The sequence below is a fragment of the Thunnus maccoyii genome, chromosome 9 (assembly GCF_910596095.1).
Source record: "Thunnus maccoyii chromosome 9, fThuMac1.1, whole genome shotgun sequence".
Taxonomy (NCBI): domain Eukaryota; kingdom Metazoa; phylum Chordata; class Actinopteri; order Scombriformes; family Scombridae; genus Thunnus; species Thunnus maccoyii.
In genome coordinates, this window is record NC_056541.1 from 23476107 (window position 1) to 23502993 (window position 26887).

The window sequence follows — 26887 nt, forward strand, 5'->3', positions numbered from 1 at the left end:
AACGTCCCTTGAGCCAGAGTTGGTCACTGCTGGAGTGAGATTCTGCCAGATCAATCAGCTCAGGGCTTTAGAAGCAGGTACATATGTGCCAGTCTGGTGTTAGGGAAGCCACATAAACTCTTCTGGGCTATTCCAAGGAAGAATTACAGACATTTCAAGGTCAGGATTCAGTGCTCAGTGGTTTCCACAAATTTTGAGATCAAAAGTGTAAGCCATATCCACAGGAAAGAAAAAGTCTTCCCAGATCTGTGAAGTCACTGTTCAAGCAGTGGAAACATATCAGAGAGATGGACTGTTGTATCGGGTGGTTGAGGATGTATGTCAGGGAGAATGTTTTCAGTTGCATGTTCCTAACTTCCCACAGAAACAGATACTGGAGAGTGTGTATGACTCTATGGGGCATCAAGGTATTGAGAGGACCCTACACTTGCTGAGACAGAGAGCATTTTGGGTAAGCATGCACAGAGATGTTGAACAGATGTTGAACCGATCAGGGCCGTAACTTTGAAAGTGAAGTGATTGCTGAGCTCTGTAAACTGTATGGGGTGAAAAAAACACGCACAACCCCTCATCATCCGACTGGCAGTGCCCAATGCGAACGCTTTAACCGCACATTACATGAGTTGCTGTGCACATTTTCCACTGACAAAAAGAGACGCTGGCCTGAGCATTTACCAGAACTAAACTGGTGTATGCCTATAATGTGACCCCACATTCGACAACAGGCTATTCCCCATATTATTTACTTTATGGGGTAGAACCACATCGTCCAGTTGATGCACTTTTTGCAAATGAACATCCTGGGGACAAGAAACTTGACTGGTTTGCAGTTCATCAGCAAAGATTGAAAGAGGAACATGTCAGGGCTAAGGAGTATGCAGAGCAAAAAGCAGCAGAATGCATTTCCCTGCAAAGTGACAAAGTGTACTGTCCGTCATTAGGCGTAGGCCAACGTGTGTATCTATGACACATAGGCCTGCAGGTCACAAAAATACAGGATGCATGGGGTGCAACTGTATACCAAGTTGTAGACATACTAGAAGCCACTTTACTGGGAACCATAGTACAGCCCTGCAATGGTACCTCATATTGTTGTGAGTTTAGGAACTGTGTCTTTTAGACCAGCGCTTAACGAGGTTAAAAAGTTACTCTGTCACTGAGAACATTGACAGTTAAGCAAGGGAGAATGTAACCAGGTGGTAAAATAATAATGTCTACAGGAAATAAAGTCCATGTGGATGAAGTTCTCCGTTGTTGTGATCCGTCTGGGGATGCTTACTTTGGGCAGCAGGGGGCGTGGCTTCACCATTTCTTGGAGCAGTATGCCTGCTGAGTTGTCAGGAAATGCTGGGAAAATAGAGGAAGTACAACATAGTGCGCTACTTTTCGTTGGTCATGGCCACTGGTTCCAACGGTGAGAGCATTTATCAAGTATATTATACTGTTTTGAGATTATTTTGGACAAAGCTGTAAAATAGTGGTTTAATGACATTTGATGCGCTTATAAAAAGTCACATTTTGTGTGATTGTTCTGATGGGATTGCAGATGGTTGTGAATGAAAACCTCACACATGCAGAGCACAGATTGCTATCCGTGAATTTGGTATGAAACAGTTTGATGATTATTTATGTTTTGCTGTTTTGTATTTTTGCTTGTAAAATGTATAAAGGAGAACAAATTTGTTTTCTTTGTGAAGTGAAATTGCTGCTAAATTTGATATATTTAGCACCGATACTTGAGAGACTTTACAGGCAGTGTGGTGAATACGTTTCTGTGTTCTTCCGTTTATAGAGGTGCCACTGTTGTATTTGTGCCACATTTGTGCCAATTTGTCACCATTTCTGTGATGTGGTATTTGTACTGGAATAGAACTGAGTTTCTTTTTTGTTTATTATTTTTTGCTAAATGTTTCTTTTGTAAATTTGAAAGCCGGGCTTTCAGTGGAGGCCAAGATTTGTTATAAGCTACTCTCCATAATTGGGGAAAACTAAAGATCCCATAAACTAACAGAAAAGAAAATAACCACGAAACAGCATTTGAAGTTGTGTGTTCAGTTTATCCTGGCTTCATAAGAAATTGTCTCAACACAATTAACAAATTGTGTAGTGATGTTAGTTTCCAAGACAACATCATATCTATCAAATTTTCAAATACTTTGTAGTCATCTAGAAAAAACTCATGACGCATGTTACTTACTTACTTTACTTAAGCCTTTTGCTCCTCCAGAGAGCATAGGCTATTGACAAATGTCCTCCACCTCACTCAGATGTTGGCGGTTCTTTCGAGATCTCCCCAGTTGAGCCCACTCCCATACATTTTGCATGACGCATGTAATGTAATAAAAATCTTAATAATCTTAATCTCAAAAGTGCAACAAAGCAGCAACAATAGCATAGGTAATTGACTAAGTAGGGAATAAAATAAACAAGTCTGTAAAAAACATCAGCTTGATGTGACGTTAAAAAGAAGATACATACTCAGCCAGCATCTGACTCTCCATTCAAATGCTTCCAAGTCTCCATTTTAGTTCAGCCAACCAGAATCTGGCCAAGGACACCAGACAACAATCGTTCTCGGAGTGTTAAACATGACTTACAGCTTCTTGGTGCCTGTAAAGCGAACGTACTTTAATGTACTGTATGAAAATGATGTCTGTAGACAGATATGTAGACAGACAAAGTAGAGAGACAAAGACAGATACAATTTGGGCAAAGCAGGATTTCTGGGAGGCTATGACAATCTGTTGACAGTGTCTGTTTGCCCCACTATTCAACCTGAAAGCTAGAGCAGGTAAGTGAATATTGCTGCCTGTCATAGAGTAGTACTACAGATTTATGAGGACACATAAAAGTTTTGTTACTCATTTGCATGGCAGCATTGTCATTCTCTGAAAAGAGATGGCAAAACAGGATCATGTTGAGTGTTCTGACTAATCTGAAAACATTCTTTATCTGAGAGTAACAGCACAAAACTACATATTTCTTCTTATATATGGTAAAACAGTGCAGGGCCTCATGTCCATGGTCTCCCTAGGCCTGTAAGTTGCACCTGACCGCTCCTCCCATCTGCCTGACCCCATCTGTCTCCAGCTTGTCCCCTGGTCAGTGCAGCCCACCCTCTGCCTGCCTCAGCTCTGCATGCGAACAAGTCCGGATCTCGCCTGGGAGGAAGTTGAATGTTTTTACTGGGAAGTTTGGGATTAGACGACCATTGCAGGATTTTCATTCCATCTCTCGGTAGCTGCACTCCAAAGGAAGCCCCTTTTTTTTCTTACATAAGTAAGCCATGGCCAGTGTGGATTAATGAGCTTTATCCCATACAGAAAAAGCAAACTAGACTGTACGTCCAAAAACTGTAGAACAGAGTGTCCATGGGTCTGACTCTTTTTTGGGAAAAAGAAAAACTCTTCTCTCTGCTGCTCTGTGATTAACTGCTATTAAAAAAATTTTGTAGTACACTTATCTTTTCACTGCTTGGAACCATTTATTAACCAGTGGAATCCGATCCATCAATGTCCATCTTGGTAACCTTGTTTCATTTTTGTTACAGATTTGGCTTGTCACTCAACCTCTGGTAAATGTTTTCGGGTCTATGTTGGTGTTGATGTGAACATCCCAGTGCAGATATCATCTCCAGTTCCTGAGGTTACTGGTATTATCTTCAAACTGTGGAATCTACCCCTGGGTTCATTCACGACCTCCTTATCATGCAACGTGTCTATTTGTAGCATGAGATACATGTGAGTGTGTGCACATATGAGAAAAATGAGAGATGGACATTTCTTTTCCATGTAGGAGACACCCCGGGGAAGTTCCTGTATTTTTGTAACCCGGATGAGAAGCTGTTGATAACATGAGTGTGTGGGCGCCAGCAGGGAAGGTGACATTAGCGACAACTCAGAGGAAGAGGAAGTCAATCAGCAGAGTGAGAGGAGGGAGGACAATAGCTATGTGGCATGAGAGGAAAGCCAAGTGGGGAAAGTGGGAGTATCTGTCTGCAGGTCAGACGCAGGGCTGATGGCAGGGAATTCGGTCCTGTGCCTGCACGTGCATGCTTGTGTGTTCATTTGGGCATGGCGTGTGTCTGTGCATTTAAGTGCATGTGCATTTGCATGCGTGTGTGTCTGTGTGCGCGCACGAGTGGGAGTGTGTGTGTGGGATCGCACAATTGTCTGTTTCGCACCTGGCTGGGCCAGTAGTGAGTCAGCAGTGGTGAGAGGTTGAGCTGTATTCCCCGTCACACAGCGCAAAGTTGTGTTAACCTTTAAGACAAAAGGCTTTGACGTGTGTGGGCTTCTGCTAATCCTGTGAGGAAAGCCATCTGAATGTCATGTATTCTTCTAGCTGCCGTCAAAATCTGATTTAAAATGTGTTTGGTTGAGGTCTCTTGGGAAACCATTCAGCAATTCTGACTGAGTTGTAAGGGCATTTTGGTCACCGAGAGTCTTCCTGTAAAGTGCTGCTCTATTAACTCTCAAGCTCATTCTCATTTTTACTGGCACCTTTCACTCACAGTTCAATTAGAGGGACCCACAGCACAGAGGAATGTGTTCAGTCAAGGCTAATGCTTCCGAAATGTTCTGCTGCTCTTTGTCTCATATGAAATCAGGATACAGGATATACAAAGACAAAAAAATACTCAGAGCAAACCTTACAACAACAAATAACAAGCACACTTATGAGTCATACTCATCTGTACTTTTAACATCTCTCCTAACTTCTTTTTAACTTCTCAGTTCATTATTTCCCACACCGTGTAGAGTTTAAGGAAGATAAGAGTGACAGTGTAAAAAATCTGGTTGTCCTCACATATTTTGATAATGTTTTAAAATATCTATTGAACTTAAATTCACTGTCTGGCCAACAGCAACTGCAAAGCGTGAAGACGATGAAAGCATGAAGCAGATCACTTGGTTAACAGTTTGTTTCCTTTTTGGTCATTAACCTTGTCAAAGCATATTTCACAGTATATATGAAAGAGAAAAACAAAAGGGTTTTTTTCATGGTCTATTGTATTAAGTGCATTTATTTGAAAGAGGCCCAATCTGTCCTCCAAACATTAGTGAAATGGGATGAGTTCAATAAGCTGACTGCTCTGATGGTCACTGCAGTATGAATGTCTTGTAGGACAATATTTCAGTCCTGCATAGTTTTTGAACACAGAAAAAGATTGCCAAGAGCCATTTCAAGGCAAAAAGGAGCACAAAAAACAAAAGCATGACTTTCTCAGAAGGAAGAAAATGTTCATTTACTTTTTCAAATTCATTATAATTGATTTCAGGCTTAACATTGTAACTCACAGTATCCATCAGATGCAAAGCTGGGAGAATCTCTGCACTGCACAACACAAAAAGATGCAGTATCAAGATCATGGGGGGCAAAATGTCACAAGTATTTCCCCTGGAAGAAGAAGAATGAGTGTCTTCCTGTCAAGTCAGTGAAATCATCTGGGCTAGTTCATCAACACTTGAAACAACAGTAATTCTACACCTGTAAAAGCGGCCTCTCAAGCTGGCTGTAATGGCATGACAGCTTTCTTTCTTTTTTCATGTGGGCATGCCGTTTCAGTCGAGTCATCCGGAGAGGAAGTGATAAAGTTGCCGTAAGATGACTACATCAAAAGCCTTTAACTTGCTCTAACAGACCGCACAAGTGATGCACAAAGAGAAAAAAAATGATTGAAAGTTTAGGCGAAAGACAAGCCTGATGTCTTGTGTGACGGTGACTAGTACAAAGAAAAGTGACGTCTGATATCCTGCAACATGGACAGTGTTTCGAAAGGCCTCTATGAAAACCTGCATAATGGAGGTACTATACTAAATAGGAGGGATAATTCACACCAGTCTGGAGGTGATCAAGGCATTAGGAGAGTTGTTAGGAACACTACTGTGTAGCTGAAGCCCCTGGGGTAAACTTCTATGTTCAATGCCTTTACTCAGACCACTAAATGGATATTGTGTAGGAGTAGGGATCAGGGGACTGACTATTAAGGCCCTCAAACTAATGTATGATTTTATAGAAATATATAGAAAGAGAAACAAGAGGGCAATCCAGATTTAATTTCAGATTAAAGCATAAATTAGTTAGTCAAATAAAGTGGATATGTTCCACAGCTACTGTCTTTTTAGTAAAAAAGCCCTTTGTGTCTGGACTGACAGTGTTTTCCTGTTCAGCTAAAGTGGAAGAATTGTACCAAAAAGAGGGAATCTGACACTAAAAAGACAATAACTTTGAAAGATATTGAATTAATCTGACTAATTTGGATGGCTGAAGCCTCATAGTAGCCTAAACTTTTAAATATATCTTTGTACAGATGGAGGAATGTGGATTTTGTCCCGCATCACTTACACTGAAAGTGCATTATGAAGTGATCTCTTAATGGCCAGTATGAACAGGAGGAATGATTACAGTAAGATGTGTAAATATTCATTTGGGCACCTGACTAATGTTTTAAGACAGACTTGAAAAATTGTGAACATATCCTTTTTAATATTTATAGAGCTTAGATTTAACACAATCTAAGTGAGGGTGTGTCCAAACTGATCGGGAAAATTAATCCTGAAGATGTGTCTGACCTGTGGGTGTGTAGTCATAGATGTTTGACAGAGACAGTGATGTCAAGATGAGAAGAAAGTGGAAAGACGCCCAGAGTCACCTACTGCACTGTACACACAGCCCATAATTCCCAGCTACGCCCGTGATGTGCACGCCAAAGACAATCAATCCCTAGCTGCTGCCATCGAGGCTCCTCATTCACAGGGTGAGAAAAGGTCCTGGCTTTGCTTGGCTTGAGGTAAGCAGCATCATAAATTCAATTTTGCAATAACAGAATCCAGGATATCCTGTGGTTAACCACCAAGGCACAGATATCCGATTGTCTAACCAAAAGGAGAACCCACGCCTGTAATCCTGTCGCTCTGATAGATGGAATATGGATGTTTGAGGAGTTTTCAAGAAAACAAGAGTGACTCCAGATGCCCTTTGCCGTGAGGAAAATCACTTATTTAGCTTGCTGACTTGATTCTTGATACCCTTTGCTTGGCAAGTTTGCACTCAAGTACTGCAGGACGTTTATGATTGATTCCTTTGGAACATTTAAGCTAAAATATTCCTATCCAAAATTAAAAATTGACATCTTATACACATGTATCTTTAATACAGCTCACACCATCATCAGTACAAAACAAATGATTCACTTTGAAAAACTTGACGTGTGCTAGCGGGTGTGTGCCTGCATCTGTGTGTGTGTCATGTCCTGCATTGAAACCAACCACCGCTGTGAGCTGAGGTGAAATTTCAGCAGCCGTGTAGGCCCAGCCCCGACTACACAATGAAGACATCCTTAGAGATGGCCTGTGTTTACCGCCGGGTTGTCAGGGAGTCCTCCACAGTCAGGCAATAAGGAAGGGGATTATTTGCTTTGGCTTTGGAAGAAGGCTCTAATCAGATCACTGTGACATGTGAACACACTGTTTGTCCTCCTCGCCACCCAACTCTCTCCATCCCATCCCTGCGTAGTTTCTGTTCACCTTTCACCTTCTCACCTCGGGTCTTCCCGTCATGTTCTACGGTTTCTCGAGTTTTGTAACATGTCCGAGTGAGTGGTGTATGGCAGCCCAATGTGAAAAGCAACAATGAGTGTCACAGATAGATATATATATGTACTTTTAATGTATTTACGGTACATCAATTAGGAGAACAAAAGCATTTAACAAACATCTCATACTGAAATCCTCCATGTGTAATTGTTTCCTCTCTCCCTCTGTCTCCTATTTGCTGTCCTATTGTCTTCCCTGCTACCCAAGAGGACAAGATAAAGTAGATCGCCCAGGTTGGGGGAATTGTCATGTCTAATTGCCACAACGTCTGCTTTATCTGATCTTACACGGCTGTTATTGTAATGAAACACCAGTGGAGACAAGCCAGGAAAGGTGAAGATTACACAGCATGAGCCATTCATGGCACAATCCATCCCTTCATTGCTCTGGGTTTTCCACACTCTCAGTCCAGGAAGTATAGTGGGGCATGTGAGGGCTGGATGTGGGCTGGAGGATAGCAGGAGTGCTGAGGTAACCACTCTGATAAGTGATGCATCTCTGTGCTGCATTGTGCATTGTGCTTTCGACATGACAACCCCATTGTGAAGATGAATAAAGGCTGATTATTTTGTGAGATGGAAAGCTCAGGTTCCAGCCTGTCGATATTTTTAGAGTGTGATGACTTCAGGATAACTACTAATGTGGATTTCAACACATCTTTAAATGACTACAAGTGATGATGAACATATTATTTCATCACGTCAGTTTTGTTTGACGAAAAGATACAAATCAGTGGCCTTGGTGCACACAGGTATTGCCCACTGCTTTAGCTTTTTAAAGGCAAACCCAGTGAAATTTTCCCTCTGTCTCAGTTATGACGCTGCCCTTTAGTGCCCTCCCATGGTGTCATTGGGTATTGCAGTATTTAGTAATTTTGTGACAGCTGGAAACTTCTCTGAATTACTTTTATGTAACAAAAAAGTCTGGTGAAATTGCTACATTAGGCTAATCAGTAACCTGGTAAAAGATAAATGCTGATACATTTTCAAGTTAAAGACAAACCTTTGCTGTTGCTAAATTACAATTTAACTGATAATTTTCCAAAAAGTAAAGGGGGTTTAGTAAGTGGTTTGTGGTAGTTTAGTGGTTGAATGTAATGGAAAGTAAAAGCGATGGTTTGAATTTTGGTTTGGACCGACTGATGGGTAACACTGATGACTATGAGACTGAGGTTTGTTTACAGACACAACAAAGCTAGACAAGACAAGCATCAGAGGCCTCTCACTTTCATTTTGCTAAAAGGCATCCTTTAAATGACATATAAAATGGTGTGCTAAGTAATCAGATGTGATTTACTGCTTGTTTTATGTGATGATGTATCTGAGTCTCCGCTATATATCCTTGGTGATGACAGTTCACATCAGCTGTGGTGCTTCATTTCTTTGCTTGTCTCAGTCAGGAAGGTTTCTCTTGTTTGGTCCCTCACAGTCTTTAGGAAGGTCATGATGCCTGAACCACCAGTGCCCCTCTCCTCTAGTGCTGTGGGTGCTCTGCTGATCATCTCCCCCTCTGAGTCCTGGCTCTGCTTACGGAGTTGTCGGGCTCGAGCAGCAGGAACTGTGATGAAGCGGCTGACGACATTGATGTGATAGCTGCGCAAAGCCAACAGTCTTGTGACACACAGCTCAAACGCCTGGCTTAACCGCTTGCTGGCCTGCTGCTGGACAAAACTCCTCAGGGAGGGTTGCACTGAGATAGCCTGGATCAGTTGCTTGTGAGCAGGTGGCATGTAGTCCCTCATGCGGGTTAGAAAGGCACCTACACAAGAGCAGTATCATCACAATGAGTCTTTCTCATTAATTTCTTGCACTGTTATAATCTATTAAAGGGGAAAAAATACCCATCTTACCACTTTTTGTTTCATGATTGACTCCCAGAAGTTCATCAAAGCAGTGCAGAAGGCTGCTCTGTGCAGCACTCCCTCCTGAATACTCCATTGGTTCTATCTGGACCCCCTCGTAAACCAGCCCCCTTGGCATACAGGGGTTGTCTTTCCACCTATGCATGTGTATATAGGCACAAACACATACACACACATTACAAAAGCATGCTCTACTGCCCAAATGTCATGTAACACTATTTGAAACAAAAGATTTCTGTACCCAGACAGGTAGATCCTCATGATGCCATAGAAGACTGACGGCTCCACGTACACTTTAAAAAACATTAATATGCTGGTTAATAGGATGAATATTAATACATTAGACTTTTACATTTGACTGTATGTTTGAGCCACTACCATGCATCAGTTTGAGTGCCTCTGTCATGTCCTGTATAGACTGGCTGATGTCCTCCAGAGCTTTGGCCACAGCGTCAGTATCACCACACCTGACACCATCGATCACAATGGGAATACTCTGCAACACAGGTTCAATTGCTATGATTTTCTTTGAATTGTCCCATTTAGTTAAAGTTTGACTTTTCTGAAACACATTAGAATACATCGAACTTATTGTCACCCTAAGTGCAGGAACTGCTGCCAGCTCCACCAGCAGAGTGACCATGAAGAAACCCCGGACACTGTCCCCACCTGGGAGGGTGACCAGCAGCTCCAGGTTCCTGCATGACGCAAATAAACCTTTTAGTTGATCTTTCACATGACAGATTGAAGCATACATTGGAACGCTGTAGTTAATTATGTGTGGATGAAAATGAAAACGGACTTACTCCATGTCAAAAGGCCTGGCACAGGAGATATAAAGATGGACATGAAAAAGAAACAGGACACATTTACTGTTTGTGATGGATGCAACCAAACCGCATGCAATTTTCTGGCCTTACCCTTCTGGATCTTTCTTCCTCCAGTTAGCCAATACAGCATCTGCATGGGTGAGAATTGGGGGAAGGCCTAAGCGCTGTGACACCTCCCAGTATGGAACAGCCAGAGTATGCGGCAGCATCTTGGAGGAAGATTTTTAAAAATTAGAAAATCTGTCATTATGCTACTTAGGTGAAGACCAAAGATGACTGCAACCCAACTATGGAGCTGTGAATAAAGTAGAGGCCTGTATTTTAATCCAGATGTTTCTGTTTAGATGTTTCTGGAGTGTGAAAATAAAAACTGAAGATGCAATGTCTGGGATCCATTACACATTTGGAAAAGTATTTGCAAAACAGTCAAAATGCACTGCTCTGGGGTGAGAGGACAGGATCTCAAAGGAGTATATCTCTTGGTCACCCATTTGTGATTCATCCACTGAAAATTGGCTTCAAGAATCTCTAAGACTGAGACAGTCCACCAAACATTCATGACCAAAGAAAGTACATGACCTCAAACACTGAGCAATTCAGTCTTTCTCCCAACTTTTAACCGCAGTGTATGCAAAATATGTTATGTTTACTGAAAAATGTGTTTGGTGGGCTCAGTGAATGAGGGAAGGATAGAGTAAATATAACAAAAATAAAAGGTAGAGATACCTCAACTGTGTCATTCTCTCCCTCCTGCCAGACGTAGCCCATGGTCATAACACTGAGGGCCAGGTGGGCCAGCCGTAACTCTCGGTGTCTCTGCAGAAACTGGCTGCTCAGCAGTGGCATCTGGACAGGGGGGAGTAACAACACTGAACCATGGCTCCATAAACATAGTGAACTGTCCTTGTCAGTTTATTGTCCCCACTTACCTTGTTAACAAGGGGGCGCAACTTGTGTGAGTGCACAAGCTCTGGGACTCGCATGGCAATTTCCATCCATGGTTGGTAGTAAGGTGGAAGCTCTTCCTTTGAATGTGAAGAATCATCATCATTAGAACTGTGTGTAAATGCTGATAGTCGTTTTGTTAGTCTAATTGACTTGGCAAAATGTGATTTTGTGAACACATGCTGTCTGCAGGAATAAAGTTCAATACAAAGCAAACATGTGCAATGCCAAATTTCAACTTCTCTCAGTCAATTTGTCTCAATCAATACCACCAGGCAGGTTTTATAACTGCTAGACTATGAACACAATTTTTAGTTTTCAGAATGAGAATATCACCCAGACACTGTTTCCTGACAATCAGATATTTCATTATGACTACCTGAGCATAGTATAAAAATGTAAAAACTGTAAAAAAAAAAAATAAATAAATAAATAAAAAAAAAAGAGAGAAGAAAACTCATCCATTGGGCTTTATAACCTACCAGAGGCTCAGGAAGGATGAAGCCAAGCTCCTCAGAGACATGGTACAAGGCCAGAGAGAAAGGAGTTTTGGAGTCTGTGGAAGCAGCAGCCATAGAGAAATAACAAAAACTCACAGACAGCAACGCTTCTCTGAATATCTGAATGCTTCAAGAGACCCTAACCTGTGTGGACTCCGGCACAGAGTTCACTTTAAAGCTGTTGTCAACAATGGTCATTGCTTACACAACATTTATCCCTCACTTCTGCTATTGCACAAGTGTAGCAAACCAGTGCTGTGCCTGCGCTTCACTTTGTGAATCATTAAGTAGAAGACTGTTATAACGCTGTCATATTTTAAACACTTCCACAAGCATTCAAAATGAGAAATTGGTTTACCTCGTTCCTATTATTATACCTGACCAACCACTGCTGTATTATAGTGCTGTGCAAAGGATTGCTACTTTTCTCTTTACTTCCCAAAAGCATTTCAATTATCATTTATGTGCTTGTGGAAAAAGCTATTATGGTAGATGATGTGCTTTGCATGTTTTGTGTGTGAAATACTGCGTTGTCATTCCACTACTTTTTCAATTTATCAGGCAGGTACAGTATGTAAAGAATAAGGACTGTCAAACAAAGATATATTTATAAAGCCAGATTTAAAATAACTTAGAGAACTTTATCAATCTTAAATTGTTTTTGTGAAACTGCAGGGGAAAAGTTCCCTGTTTCTTCACTTAAACAGCACTGTGGACTCTCTGTGGCCTCAATGAAAAGAGGCATCATGACCAAACAATAAAAAAAATTGAATCATGAAAACATGAGTAAAAGGGAAATACTAAAGGTTATCACTTCCCTGTCTTTCTCTTTTGTCAAAAACTAACACCACTGTTGAAGTTTGTCTCTCTCATATTTATTTATTATTATTGTACAATGTTTTACTCGCTAATACTTGTGTTTCATATTTTTATTGATATTTTAAAGATTCTGCTCATGCAAGCAGCCAACTTACAGTTGCAAAGCTTTAACATATTATAGCTTTTTCTTTTTTCCCATTGTATGGTTGATTTACTGCTTTAAGGTTATTAGAAGACTATTGCTTACAGCACAATTGCTATGACAACATATTATGGTATTACAGTATTATATATTATGTGTTTTTGTACAATGAAATACTTCTGATCAATTTCTATTTTGTTTTAAATGAGATTCTTCTACTTCTTGCACTGCTTCATATGAATGAATATTAGAGAAGCATAAGGAAATTTAGACTGTCAGCCTCATCTGGTGGTGCAGACTGGACATTACAGGAGTTAAGTCAAGACTGTACAGCTTGGATCATTATCATTCAGGCCTCCAGGAGAGAACAAAAAGTGCATTTTCCTGTGTGAACTGGTTGGTGACATTTGAGAAAGCTGACGTGCATCCACACAGACGACATCAAACAGATATACGTGAGATAGAAATCTGTCAAAGTATCTTCATAGACTCATGCTCGTGTAAATCAACATAACAAGTCGAGGCATTTCTTACACAACTGCATTGCAGCTTTGGCATTAATGTGTTCTAAAATCCCAAAGTATAAAGGTCAGCTGTAATTTGATCCCCCCGGTCTCAAAGTTAAGATGTACAAACACTGGAGTGCATTGTTAGACTGTGTGAATGACATAGTTCAGAGCAGTGCAGAGTCACGGAGGTAAAAGATAAACATGCAGCCAACCAACTCTTGAGAATAACTCTTGTGGTTTATTGCGGATTTAGCTGTACCTGAACTGCATGCAGTGAGGCTGTGAGGACAGAGGAGTGAGAACAAACTTCACCGACAGTGAAAACTCTTTCTCAGTAGGCCTCACACCATCTGTGCACCATGGCTATCAGTATCTGTGAGTGGTAAGTGGCCTTTTATTTGTTACAGATCAGTCATGGTCAAGAATTGCATCTTTGGAGGTTGATTTATCACTCTAGTGATTTCACTGCTATCAGCTGCTAAACATGAACTAATCTGCCAATAAGTGCCAGTGCTGTGTGTGCCAGCAATGTTAAAAGCAAGAAATTAGCCATTCTCCTAATCATTAACATTACACCTGTAATCTTGTAACAGCTAATGTTTGATGACCAAGATTAATTTGAATCTAAATGCACACCAACTAGGTTGAACTCAGTAACCTGTACAATAGTTGTAATGTTGCATTCATTGAGTTTTGTTTAGGTTTACTTTTATTGGAGCCAAATACATTAACGTTGTTTTTGTTTTACATATAGAGTAAAAAGTTGCAAACACAGCAGCATCATTGGCCAAAACAATGATGAGATTTTAACAATATGCAAGAAATATCATTTGTAGATGAAATACAACAATGGGTCTGTGTATCACCCTTGTGATACTCTAGTGTTGTGAGGAAAAGGATATGTTTACTGACTGCATGTTGATTGCAATATCTCCATTGGTTTGAAGTAATATGTTTGAATCTTTTGTACAATTATTATACATTTACTGTACAAATCATTAAAGGTAACTCCACCAATCTTACACTAAAAGGTAAGTTAACGTACCACAGGGAGTGCAACACAGCCTGTTAAAAAAGTAACCCTTGATGATGTCATCAGGGTTATCTCAGTGTGGGGTACAGAGACAACATACTTATGACAGTACAGGTTGAAAAGAAAAGAAATTTGTGTTTAACAGGCAGGTAGGATTTAACAAAATGATGTTGCTGGCTGCATTATAGGAGTTGTAGGATACAGCATATCTCAGCTGCCTTGATTTTGGTCCCCCAACTTCAAGGACATTAAATACTAAATAGCTGGTGTAAAAAAGTGACAAAAATACAAACCTCAAAAAAAGCACCTAAACTTCTAGTTCATCATATCTACATGGAATAGACACATCTACGTGCACAATGCTGACTATTACAAATCAAGCAATTATTTTCCATATGACCCTAGATTTATTTATTGACTATTTTTCTCCAAATCCAGTCAATTAAATAAAAAATAAAGAGTCTGACTTTCTCAATAGTGACACATTGAGGAAAGGAAGTAATAAAGAGTCAAAATGAACAGTTTATTATCCTAAAATACCTTTTAATCACTTAAACAGTGATTTAATTTGGTATCAGAGAACATATGATTATTTCTATAAAGTCCATTATGACTCATGCATTTCTGTTTTTACAGTGCTGTTGGATAATACAATCACACAGCCAGGAGTGAAATCATCAAAAACAATTTTGTTACTAATTGTGTCCGTGCCATCTTTTTTATCCTCATATATCTGCCATTAATGCAACATATGTGTGTATTTAGGTTCCTGTGTGCACACATGCAGGATCTGAGCCCCACCTGTCATACGGTCAAATAATAGACCCACTGGATGCAACACTATCAATTATCTCTGTAGGGAGCTGATCATTCATGCTGAAGTCTGTATAAGTGCAATACTGTGCACACCTTATGCATGAGGACTTAACTGCATTTTAGCACACTCACAACATAAACATCATGTGGAAAGTTAAATCCAGATTATTTTAAGAAACAGGTTTTTTTAAAAAGCATGTGCTGGACTAGAGGCAGGTCTATCTGAGCTGCTTAGAAGCTGTGGAATGAGATTTATGCGACTTTAAAGTGGATCAGTGTTTTGTAATGAATGGGTTTTTTTCGTCGGTGCCTATTATTAGCTACGGAGGCCTTACAGTAAGTGGAGGTGGTTCCATGACGGGCAGGACTGCAGCTCTGCACCGCACCGACAGGCTTCAGATCAGCCTTCGTATTTTTTGCAAATGCAAACGGACTTATCGCGGGGATCCAGAGGACTTTTCCTAAAACATCTGCGGTCGGCCGCCAATTTTCAAGCCTCGTTCACCTTGCACTGAAGATGAAGTTAAATACGAGCTGCCGTCAGGTGCAAGCCGCATCCGATGGAGCCCTGCTTTTTATCTCGTTCATCGACCAACCCGATGCAGCACTTCCTTATGTTGCGGTAAGGGGGGGGTGGGGAGTGGGGGAGGAATGACACATTTCCTGCAAGGGAGTCAAACTGGTTTTTATTGCCTTAACGCCGATTTTTGCGATGAACACGGACCCAGATAAACAGACTCAAGAGTCAGTGACGGGGTGTTACATAACGTGTAATGCAGCAGAGCCTCATGACTAGTGTCTCGGTGGTGGAGGGACTGTTCGGTCCTTCTGGTAGGATATGCACAATTTCATCATCTTTGTTGTGGGTGATAAGTGAGGCTGCAAGGTTATATATATCGGTGGTTTACTGGGAGGATAGTCTGACGGCGTTGTATGGATTATATATGCCTATAATATCTGATATATCAAATGATTAATTAATTCGGGAGTTGCGCAGTGTAGACTGTAACAGGAAAGGGCATATGAATGAGCAACATTAGATGCGGTGTGTCTCTATAGTGTCATACAGGCCCAGCCTAAGGTCAGACTGTCAGATAATTTTGTGTATATGTCTTAATATAGATGAGACCCAGCCTATAGGGATGCCGATTGTGCAGTCAATGAAAGGCTGATTTTATGAATGGCAACAAACTGCAAGTGATTGTTAGAAAAAAAATCATAGTAACCCGTCATACTAATTTCTACAGCATAGTATACAAGAAATCAATCCAAATGCAATAGGCCTATTGGAGACAAATAATGTTTTCTGATTGTGAGACCTTTTGTTGAACAGTTGACCTAATGTTTGGTTTAGTGAAAGGTGGATAAACGGAGGCACCCATGGGTCCTTAGGGAGGAGGGGTGGGGGGTCCAGTCAGGTATATGAAGTCCAGGAGTAGCTGACCTAATTCAGAAGAAGTTGAGAGTCTAAAAATAAATTACTTTTCTAAATTAAGGTGTCACCCACTCCTCTGTTTCCCAATAGACAAAAAACTCTTTCAGAGGGAAAAGATGCTGGTGCAAAACTCAGATGGTGGTCTGGTCATTGAACACAGTTTGATGTCCTGTGTGTTGAGTTGGCAAGCGTAACAATGGGCTACAATGACTCACACTAGCCTCCCATAGTGTAGTAATTATTATGGTCATTTTTATGTGCTATTGTTTGTTGAATAATAATAATAAAAAAAACCTTAATGGTTTAATAGATGGATGATTGTCTGATATAGGCTGTAACACACGGAGACACAGGCTACAGTTCCCTTGGAAACCAGGCCGGGTGCCTAAATCATGAGCCACCATTTTCAACAGACAGAAATAGTCTATTTACCTATTCCCTCCATTTCATTTAATGTGTGGTTCATTTGTGAATGTCAGATTTCTAGTACTTGATGTTTTGATGTTATATATTACAGCTATGGTGTTTAAAGGCAAGCTTTAAGGTGGGATTGTTTGGATTAAAATAGAGGAACAGTAAACAATGAAAGGTATTTTTGGCTTGCAGATGGTTGATGGGATTATAGACATATCTGGGTGGGATAGTATCAGCCTCTATATCTATTCATAACAGATTAACAAAACAGTGTATATTTTAAAAAGGACTCTTATCTTTCCCCTTTAAGAAAGTAATTATAATTGTGCAGAAATATGATTCTGCAGCTCTGGGTTTATGGTCCCTTTTTGCCTGCTTGTCCCTTTAAAAAATTTTTTCTGTATCAGGAACAAGGACGGGGAACTTGTGAATGGGCACAGGGAAGTCACAAGACCATCCATTGATAGCTCTGCAGGCAGAACGAGCAGTGCAGATGAGGAGAAGTCACAGTGTCTAATATCCACATTGATCCATGTTCCTGCGCTGTTCAGGACGATAGCTTAGGATTTCAGGTGCTGATGCAGCTTCCTGTGCTTCTTTGTGTTTCGACAGGTCCCAGTTGACGGATTCTGATATGGACTATGAGAGGCCAAACGTTGAAACTATCAAGTGTGTGGTGGTGGGAGACAATGCTGTTGGAAAGACCCGCCTTATCTGCGCTCGGGCCTGCAATGCCACACTGACTCAGTACCAGTTACTTGCTACACATGTGCCCACAGTCTGGGCAATCGACCAGTACAGAGTCTGCCAGGAGGTGAGTATGCAAGTCCATGACTTATTGAAGATGCCTGCATGCTTTCAAAATGTGAAAAGATGTTTTTGAGGTTTTTAAACTCAACTAAACTAAATCTGTCCATGAATAAATCAACATATTGTCATCATGTTTACTTTTAGCTTTGTATTAATTAACTAGTGATGGTTAAATATTCATGCATGTGTTATCTCTTATTAGGTATTAGAGCGCTCCAGAGATGTGGTGGATGATGTTAGTGTGTCCCTTCGCCTCTGGGATACTTTTGGAGACCATCATAAGGACAGGCGTTTCGCATACGGCAGGTAAGATATTGTATAATTCTGTGTTAGTCTACTAACATTTTGTCCAGTGCAATCTAATATTAAGGGAATTTGATCTTTCATTTAGGTCTGATGTGGTGGTACTGTGCTTCTCAATCGCCAACCCCAACTCTCTATACCATGTGAAGACCATGTGGTACCCTGAGATCAAGCACTTCTGCCCCCGTGCTCCTGTCATCCTGGTGGGCTGTCAGCTGGACCTGCGCTACGCGGACCTGGAGGCAGTGAACAGAGCACGGAGGCCTTTAGCGAGGTACGCGGATTTGATAGGTTTATGTGGAAATGAAAGGTTTGTTACCTACTCCAATAATAATGCCAGGAATGTCTTTGATACATTTTGCTCTTTTTCAGACCTATTAAATCAAATGAGATTCTTCCTCCAGAGAGAGGCCGGGAGGTGGCCAAAGAATTGGGAGTGCCATATTATGAAACCAGTGTTGTGGCTCAATTTGGAGTCAAGGACGTCTTTGATAATGCTATCCGAGCCGCGCTCATCTCACGCCGCCACCTGCAGTTTTGGAAATCTCACCTCAGAAATGTACAGCGGCCTCTCCTTCAGGCGCCCTTCCTGCCCCCGAAACCTCCCCCGCCTATAATCACTGTGCCTCCTCCCCCAACTACCACGGAGGAGCATCCAGTCGGTCTTCTGGAGGACCCACACTGTGCTGACGTCATCCTGGTCCTGCAGGAGCGACAGAAAATCTTTGCACACAAGATATACTTGGCAACATCCTCTTCAAAGTTTTATGACCTCTTTATTATGGACACACAAAGTGAGGAGACTGAAAGGCCCCCTCGTGGTCCTCTCTCTGGCCGAGAGCTGCTGATGCGTGCTGCTAGCTTTGATGTTTGTGAGAGCAGCGATGACGGAGACAGGGCCAACCTGAGAGCCTGCACTAGTGACGGCACATTGAAAGACTCTGAGGGGGGCCGACGGGGCAGATTGCTTTCCTCGTGGAGTCGAGCTTTTGTCAGCATCCAGGAGGAGCTGGTGGATGATCCAGTAACATACAGCCCCAGGCCAATGACAGTAGTGCACATGGACCAGTCCATGCAGCTGGGTCCTTTTCGAGCAGTACTTCGCTACCTTTACACAGGTCAGCTGGACGAGAATGAGAAAGAGCTAATGCACATTGCACACATTGCTGAGCTGCTGGAGGTCTTTGACCTGCGGATGATGGTGGCAAACATACTTAACAATGAAGCCTTCATGAACCAAGAAATCACCAAAGCCTTCCATGTACGCCGCACAAACAGAGTCAAAGAATGCTTGGCCAAAGGCACCTTTTCTGGTACATGAAAATCTGTTTGTTCATTGTGTCTGTCTGCTTGAAGTAGAGGAGATGCAGATGTAAATTAATAATTATCAATGCACAAAATCCAAAGAACTTTAAATAAGTGTCTCACCTCTGTATTACAGATGTAGTATTCAAGCTAGATGATGGGACGATCATGGCCCACAAACCTTTACTCATCTCTAGTTGTGACTGGATGGCAGCTATGTTTGGCGGGCCTTTTGTGGAGAGCTGCACCAAAGAGGTGAGTCAACCTGCATCACAGGTTTGTCGTGCTGTGAAATAAGACTCATAAGAGCTTGTGTACAGACAAAATGCAGTACATTTATTCCACAATGTTCATCATTTCGAGTGGCATTCTTATTACCGGTCGATTTATAAAACAGCAGCATTTAAAATTAATCATTGTATAATTACACAATGCACACCAGTGCAGCAAAGATCAATACACACACTGACCCAAGTGGAGCAGTGAAGTATGTGGTCTGTGTGCAAAGTATAATTTAATTAGAGGATTGTAAACCTGTGGTAATACAATTACTCTGGCTTCTGTGATCCTAACATACTGTGGTTCGTGAGCTTAGTTGCTGTTTTCCTGCCTCACCATATTGGAATACTACTGGAAAATAATACATGTAATACTTTTATAGCTTCTTAGTAAAAAAGAGACTGTTGAATGTCAAATGACCAAAAATCCTACAGCTTTCCAAAACTATTTTTAGTTTGTGGTTGCTAATTGATAACTGAATTTGAAAATGTAAAAGATATCTTTTTATTTTATTTTACCTTGTAAGTGAAAAGGAGATCTCACCTTGCCTTTTTTATTAAAACAACAAAAGCCTTGTGCCCTTAGGTCATGACTGTGTCACGTGTCTGTTTCTAAGGTGCTGTTTCCCAACACAACTCGCAGCTGTATGAGGGCTGTGCTAGAATATCTCTATACGGGGCGGTTTTGTTCTCGGTCTGACCTGGATGCAATGGAGCTTATTGTTCTTGCCAATCGTCTTTGCCTCCCCCACCTGGTTGCACTTACAGGTATTACATTTATCATAGTTATTACCCGCTTCTGTGGATAAATCACAGGATTGTGTTACATAAGGCCTTTGTTTGTGTTTGCAAGTTAATGCCTAGAGTAACTGGCTTTAATGTTTCTTTCAGAACTCTACACAGTAACAGTATTGACAGAGGCGGCGATGATGGGGGCTGACATTGATGGAGATGTTCTGGTGTATTTGGATATGGCCCAGGTACTGTGACCTGTCAATCATTTCAAAACAGGACTGGCAAAAGCACTTATATAATGCTTTGGCAAATTGGATTTTTATTTATGAGGGCATCTCTCAGGGAGAACTGCTCTGGTAGCAGAAATAATCTTCACACCTAGACAGTGGAGCCAAAGAAAGAGTTTGTCAGAGTGCAAGTCAGCTAATTGGCAAAATGAATGGCAAAAGATCTCTGTTGCTGAAGGCATTTAGGACATCTCAGCACTTTAGGCTATATCATCCTTCAGACTCAGATGCGCTTCTGGTTCAGCTGCATTTTACGTCATTAGCAAAGTTGGTGGTATTTTGCTGTACTGTTCACCACTAAAGCACAAAAATAAAATGTGAACAAAATGGTAGGGGCCTGAAGGTGGCTCCTGTATTTTTTAACTAATCTTGAGGCCCTCTCTAGTGAAGGGGCCCGGTGTCCAGGGCCCACTAGCATGTTAATCTGGCCCTGGTCATATGCAGCTACTTTGTCAATCTCAACTATACTTTGTCAGCTTTAACTGTGCTTCATCTGTTGCCATACTAATACTAGCATAGCATGCTAACATTAAGGTCAACAATAGCTGATGAGCAACAGCAGAAAAATAATGAACTAATTCATTGTAGCTGTTAAAGTACGGCTGATATTTACAGTGAGCACCACATTGATAAATTACTGCAATCCCACAACAGCAGTACTTGTCAAGTACAAAAAAATTTTTCACAAATGCAAAAATGAATATATATTGTATCTTGACAGTTCCACGGTGCTCAGCAGCTGACTGGCTGGTGCCTTCACCACATCTGCACCAACTACAACAGTGTGTGCCGCAAGTTCCCCCGAGACATGAAGGCCAAGTCTACAGGTAACACACATGTGATCTGGCAGCAAACCAGCACAAACAACAGAATGGTGACCTTCAGTACCCTCTCACGTATAGTCAACACCTGCCAGACATACGGTATGGAAACAAAGCTACTTGAGTGCTACAGTACAGTTCATGAAGCCCTGGATTTGTGTGTATTGTGTGGCCCTTTGGGCACAGCATGACACAAAAACATCTTTAATAGGCTTTAAAGAAAGTTGGCCAATTTAAATTAAATCGGCAAAAGCAGATTAAGTTCACTGGACCTATTCTGCCTCAGTAAGACTCATATTTAGTTTTAAGGTCGTCATAAGCAAAAATAATTATTTCATTAAATAGTCAAGGGCTATTGAAGTTGATGGTTACTGCCTACAGTTTTTTACTTAAAATAATTTGATTTCACTGTCTTTCCTGTGTCCATATTTAATCTTTTTAATGGATGGAAAACATTGGATTAATAATCTAAAATGATTTTTGTATTATCTGAAAACATTGGATTAATAATCTAAAAAGATATTTGTATTATCTGGTTCTTATATTGCTCTCTTTTCTAAAAGAAAAAAAACAGCAACCAAAAAACAACTATGTATTGCTTCACTAGACTATAGACCCAATCTATAGGATTTATAGTGTTATAAAATCAGTAATGAGGAGGGCAGGAAGGCAATTCCATAAAATGGCTCCTCAACACACTTCCGTGTATGCACATCTTTATGAATGTTGTTAATTTTATACAAGGAATTGATGTTTTTCTTTTACATTAAAACATAATTTTAATGGAATAGTTTGATAATGTTGGAAGCTTGTTTATTTCCTGGTGGAGAGTTACTGTACATGAGAAGATTGATACCACTGTCATGTCTGTACAGTCTGTAATATTAAGCCAAAGGTAACAAAATCCGCCTACCAGCACCTTTAAAGCTAATGAGTTAACTCATTATATCTCTCTCTTTTTTTTTTAAAACGATACAACAACCAAAGTGTAAAAATGACACACTGTGGTTTTCGTATTATTTCTTGTCGGGGCTGAGTTACTTTATGGAGTCTCGCTCCTGGTTGCCTTGCAACCTCTCTGTGATGACAAGACTCCAGGAAGTCAGTGTGCCCGGCCAAAAAGAATTTGTAACCCCTGGACAGAACCAGGCTAGCTGTTTCCCCTGTTTCTATTCTTTGTGCTAAGCTAAGCTAACCAACTACTGGGAGTAGCTTCATATTTACTGTGCAAACATGACAGAGGTATCAATCTTCTCATCCAACTCTAGGCAAGAAAGTGAATAAGTGTATTTCCCAAAACTATTCTTTTTCAAGGATTTATGTATAAGATTTCTTTCATAATGTATTGCTGGGACAGAAAATATTATAGTGTAAGAAAGTAAATATCACTAAAGTCAATCTCATTAACTGATATGTGCTGGAATTTCCAACCAGTTTAGTGTTCAAAACACTGAAAGCAGTTCATATTCAGTGCACAGGACAGCTCTGGGCTATGTGGCTGCGACTCTTTTTTCAAATTCCATAAATGTGTTTTTTCTGACGCAGAGAACCAAGAATACTTTGAGAAACATCGCTGGCCACCAGTGTGGTACCTGAAGGAGGATGACCACTACCAAAGAGCACGTAAAGAGCGTGACAAGGAGGACTACTTGTACCAGAGACGGCAATGTAAACGCAAGTGGCTCTTCTGGAACCTTCCTTCTTCCCCAAACTCGAACTCTCCCTCTTCTGGTTCATCTGCGGTCATCTGAGCAAAGTGGTAAGGCCAAGTCCACTCTGGAGATCAGTGTGGGTGCGAGTTGTAAAAGATACAATAGAAGAAGTACACCCCAACTATTCAGGCACACAGTTTCTCCTCTTGTTTGTTTGCCTCTGCAGTCAAACGGCACTCCTCCAGGTTTGCAAGGTCAGCTCAATCTGGCAGTGAAAGTAATACGTTTTGTTCCTTAGATTTTTAGGCTGGTGTACATGAGACTCAAACCTCAGTGATATGAACCTCACTAACAAATGGCACAGTGTAACTGGCGCAAATAACAACTCATATTGATTGTTATATATTCCACCATCTGAGTTAAGTTTTTAAAATAGGACTCTGCTGGCACAGAACTTTCCACCTATGATCATAATTCTCATCATTTAACCTGAACTGATAACCAAGTGCTGCTTATCAGCTGCAACCAGCAAATCAACACAGAACTCAAGTCTCAGAGATATAACACTTTGCCCTTAAGTGTTTGTACAATCTACCAAACTATGTGTACAGTATGAGCTCATCAACAGGATGTAACAATGGTATAGCCTGCCAGGAATCAATTGTTGAAGTCATTTACACTAACCATGCTGATTATGATTGCGTCTCCAAAAATGAAACTACTGGCAAGTTCAGCTCCTGTTTATTTTTGTACAGTCATTCTGTTTTTGAACGTCTGTGTACAGCTTGCACGGCTAAGAGTGATGTGAGTCAGGATACACTCCGCATTTACATATTGTGATCTTGTGATTTGTGGCCTCTTGTCACAAAAGGGCTTTAGCTTACATGAATGCATTCAGTGTCCCGAGACACAAGAGATCCCAAGTCAAGGAAAATATCTGTGTTTTCTGTAAAATGCCAGCAAAAACAGATCACTATTATTGCTTATGTTTTGCTTAATGAGGCACACATCCGGAGTCCTTCAATTTGACTTTGAGTGGTTTTATCAGCTTGATCACTGTCACCCTGGAAAGCAACACATAATCACACATCAGATGTATCCCATTACCAATAGCAACATTTCTGGAGCTGAAATGACCACATGTACACTACCATTCCTCTTGTGACCTGTCACTGGTGGTGATTTGGCCTTTAGAGATTTATCTTAGTTGATCAGAGGACACCCCCTGACTGTCTGCAGTTGGCTATGTAAGACTTGTACATGCAGGAGGCTTCCTCATGCCTGGGTGAAGTCATCCATATTCTTCTACACACCTCCAGCACTTTCTGGACTCTTCTCCACAGAGACACACAAGAACCTCCAGTAGCAGCATCCTTGTGCACGGCACTAAAGACACTATAGTGTCATGACACGCTGCGGCAAATTTTAAAGGAACTGGGGAGGAAACAAAAACGTACTTAAAAATGTTTCAAAAGAGTTGTGAAGAGGTTTAGATGAAATCATTTTTCTTGATTTGTTTTGCACACCTCACAGTATATGTTCAAGATTGTCATCTGCTGTTGTTGTTGTTGTACTTGATTGTAGGATGGACTGCAGCATTATATGGATTTGTAAGCCTGGTGCTCAGTGAAGATTGGTAGTATTGTAAATTGTACAATATATCAGATGAACTGCAAGTAACTTGCATTACTCTAATGTGCAGTTACCCAATATTGTGCACTGCAGGCAGTGAGCAGAATAGTACAGTATTACTGAGTAATACATATACTGAACATAGACTTGACTAATCTGACTTGCATTTAGTTACTGTGCAGCTACACACTGTTGTTGAAAAAACCTGAATATTCATTGTGCTGGCCTCCAGTTACACCTATTATATACTGTAGTATACATGCAAATTACAGGCAGTTCAAATGAACAGTTGATTAATAGTAAAATAGGATTACAGTTCAAAGTAAAGTAGACACATTTATATAAATGACATTACAAAGATTTATGGTACAGCCATAAAACATCTCACTATCAAAACAGTAAAATATGATTGCTTTGCTTGCATTTGCTTTTGCAGCATATGTTAAAGAGATGCTTGCTTTAATCCTGCATATGATTGGTTATTCTTTTCCATACGGTTTTATTACAGATATTTAGAGCCCAACAAAGAGCTAAAAACGATTAAGTGGTATGAATCAGTTCAGTGACGAAACCAATTTCTTGCTTGTATTAACTTCTGACCTAATAACCACACTGCATGAACAGGGCTCGCCAAAATAGATGAAGTTTATTCATCGTCATTTAAAGTGTAAGATATAGATAAGTGGTGGTGCTGGTGCTCTAAGCAGTAGCTTTAAATTATTCTCAATTACATTAACCTTTGTCTAGTGCTAATTAAACATAGGAGCTGTCATTTTGAATATCTTATTTGTTCCAAACTTTTGGCATACATGGTCAGACATTAGGGCCTCCAGGAGCATTGTTCTCTTTGGTAACCTTCAGAGCATGTTTCTGAATGTTTTCATTTATCGGACTATCTGACTAATAAGTAATAATGTCCAGCTGTGACTCCACATAGTCTATCATAGTAATAGTTTAACAGCAGGAGTGTCTATATTGTTATAATTTGCCTTGGTGGTGTGATTGATGAACATAGACATACATTTCATTCCTCAGTGCATTGCATTTCTCAATGAATCTTCTGCTGATGTTTTACATCAACAACACCTCATGCCTTAATGTACAGTGTAGTGTATGGTATCGAATGTAAAGTAGTGTTACTGTGGTTACTAGTTTGTTTGCTATATGTTAAGTTACCATGGTGCTCTCAAGGCTGTGCGTGTATTTGTAAATATATTCCATAATTTGGATGTAAAGCAATCGGCGTGCGTTTTGAGGAGTCCAATGAGTGTGCTTTAGTTTGAACACTGTGTAGGGTTTATGTCCTTATAAAGCTGTAAAAGTGAAACTAATTAAAGACTCTGACCATCAAAGCCACAGTAGAGTAGACTAACTTAATGACAAATCATCAATTTGTGACATTAACCATCAAATGAATGCAGGGATTTCAAATTTGTTTCATTCTTTTAAAGTTGCTTTTTGCTAATTAGCTCCAATTTTGGAGTCTGTATAATTACAAAATGTTGAGACAGTGTGGCCATAGGAAGTTAGAACTCAAAATTGTAAATATAAATTGTGTGATGACTTGCAATTCAAACTAGCAATTGATATGAGCTACTGCATAGTTTAACGTAGATACTGTTTTTTGTACTATGCATACTGAAATGTCTGACTTTGAAACTACAAACTTGCACTGCTTTGTAGCACCAGGTTCTATTCAAATTGCATTAGAGGGTTATATCAACATCATTAGATAAGTAGACAACATCAGGTAAAAAAAAATAAAAAATAAATAAATAAAAGATTAGATCATAAATTACAAAGAAGTTGTCACTGGGGCCCTTTTCCATATGTTTGGGTGCTAATATCACCGCTGCAGAGAAGCACAAACCAAAGGGAGCTTTAGCAGCACCAGGATATATATGCTGCACAATCACTACTGCATAGTTTAAGAGGCCTTGTTCAGAAATGGTTGAAAATTAAATTTAAAAAAAAGAAAAAAAACTTGAATGTTTTCTCAGTGTTACAAGCCTAGATGACATTTTCCTTAGTCATCAGGTATTTTTGTTCTCAAGAGCTGTTTTTATTGTTTAGGAGCTGTAAATATGAAATTCTGTAGCATGTGTTCTTGAAAATGTGTAAATAATATTTACTAAATAAAAAAGGAGCAACATGTGCAGTTT

The 26887-nt window shown here is 40.4% G+C and overlaps 2 protein-coding genes and 1 long non-coding RNA gene across 9 annotated transcripts; 2 read left to right on the top strand and 1 right to left on the bottom strand.

The window, feature by feature from the left end:
* Window positions 1–1336: 1336 nt before the first annotated feature.
* LOC121903596 lies at window positions 1337–10491 on the top strand. 2 transcript variants are annotated; one of them, XR_006098075.1, is made up of 4 exons: window positions 1337–1414; window positions 9877–9966; window positions 10064–10153; window positions 10404–10491. It is a non-coding gene; the product is annotated as an uncharacterized LOC121903596 (long non-coding RNA). The 2 variants fall into 2 exon arrangements; XR_006098076.1 differs by lacking the exons at window positions 9877–9966; window positions 10064–10153; window positions 10404–10491 and adding exons at window positions 3551–3740; window positions 9027–9103 and having other exon boundaries at window positions 1354–1414.
* ido1 (indoleamine 2,3-dioxygenase 1) lies at window positions 6517–15643 on the bottom strand. Its single transcript, XM_042420756.1, has 11 exons — window positions 15559–15643; window positions 11717–11790; window positions 11219–11314; window positions 11016–11135; window positions 10380–10498; window positions 10266–10280; window positions 10058–10157; window positions 9838–9955; window positions 9701–9752; window positions 9448–9596; window positions 6517–9356 (listed from the first exon to the last, which is right to left on the bottom strand). Exons 1-11 carry the CDS (start codon window positions 15608–15610, stop codon window positions 8959–8961), a joined length of 1293 nt encoding a protein of 430 aa, XP_042276690.1. The 5' UTR covers window positions 15611–15643; the 3' UTR covers window positions 6517–8958.
* LOC121903592 (rho-related BTB domain-containing protein 2-like) lies at window positions 12808–26885 on the top strand. Of its 6 annotated transcripts, none has more exons than XM_042420751.1 (10): window positions 12808–13586; window positions 17515–17716; window positions 17915–18018; window positions 18104–18289; window positions 18388–19328; window positions 19457–19575; window positions 20216–20366; window positions 20490–20578; window positions 21342–21543; window positions 22987–26885. In XM_042420751.1, exons 1-10 carry the CDS (start codon window positions 13564–13566, stop codon window positions 23190–23192), a joined length of 2223 nt encoding a protein of 740 aa, XP_042276685.1. In that variant the 5' UTR covers window positions 12808–13563; the 3' UTR covers window positions 23193–26885. The 6 variants fall into 6 exon arrangements, with proteins under 6 accessions (XP_042276685.1, XP_042276684.1, XP_042276689.1 ...); XM_042420750.1 differs by lacking the exon at window positions 12808–13586 and adding an exon at window positions 15468–15675; XM_042420755.1 differs by lacking the exon at window positions 12808–13586 and adding an exon at window positions 15468–15675 and having other exon boundaries at window positions 21342–21447.
* The last annotated feature ends 2 nt before the right edge of the window (window positions 26886–26887 follow it).

What these genes read in the sequence shown, in the direction of transcription:
- ido1 (XM_042420756.1), bottom strand. Translation starts at nt 15,610, where the DNA reads ATGCGGCTTGCACCTGACGGCAGCTCGTATTTAACTTCATCTTCAGTG. An exon ending in ATGAGGATCTACCTGTCTGG is followed by an intron (nt 9,597 to 9,700) that starts GTACAGAAATCT and finishes ACACATGCATAG; the next exon opens with GTGGAAAGACAACCCCTGTA. An exon ending in CAATCATGAAACAAAAAGTG is followed by an intron (nt 9,357 to 9,447) that starts GTAAGATGGGTA and finishes GCTCTTGTGTAG; the next exon opens with GTGCCTTTCTAACCCGCATG.
- LOC121903592 (XM_042420750.1), top strand. Translation starts at nt 15,614, where the DNA reads ATGGAGCCCTGCTTTTTATCTCGTTCATCGACCAACCCGATGCAGCAC. An exon ending in GCACGGAGGCCTTTAGCGAG is followed by an intron (nt 18,290 to 18,387) that starts GTACGCGGATTT and finishes GCTCTTTTTCAG; the next exon opens with ACCTATTAAATCAAATGAGA. An exon ending in TGGAGAGCTGCACCAAAGAG is followed by an intron (nt 19,576 to 20,215) that starts GTGAGTCAACCT and finishes TCTGTTTCTAAG; the next exon opens with GTGCTGTTTCCCAACACAAC.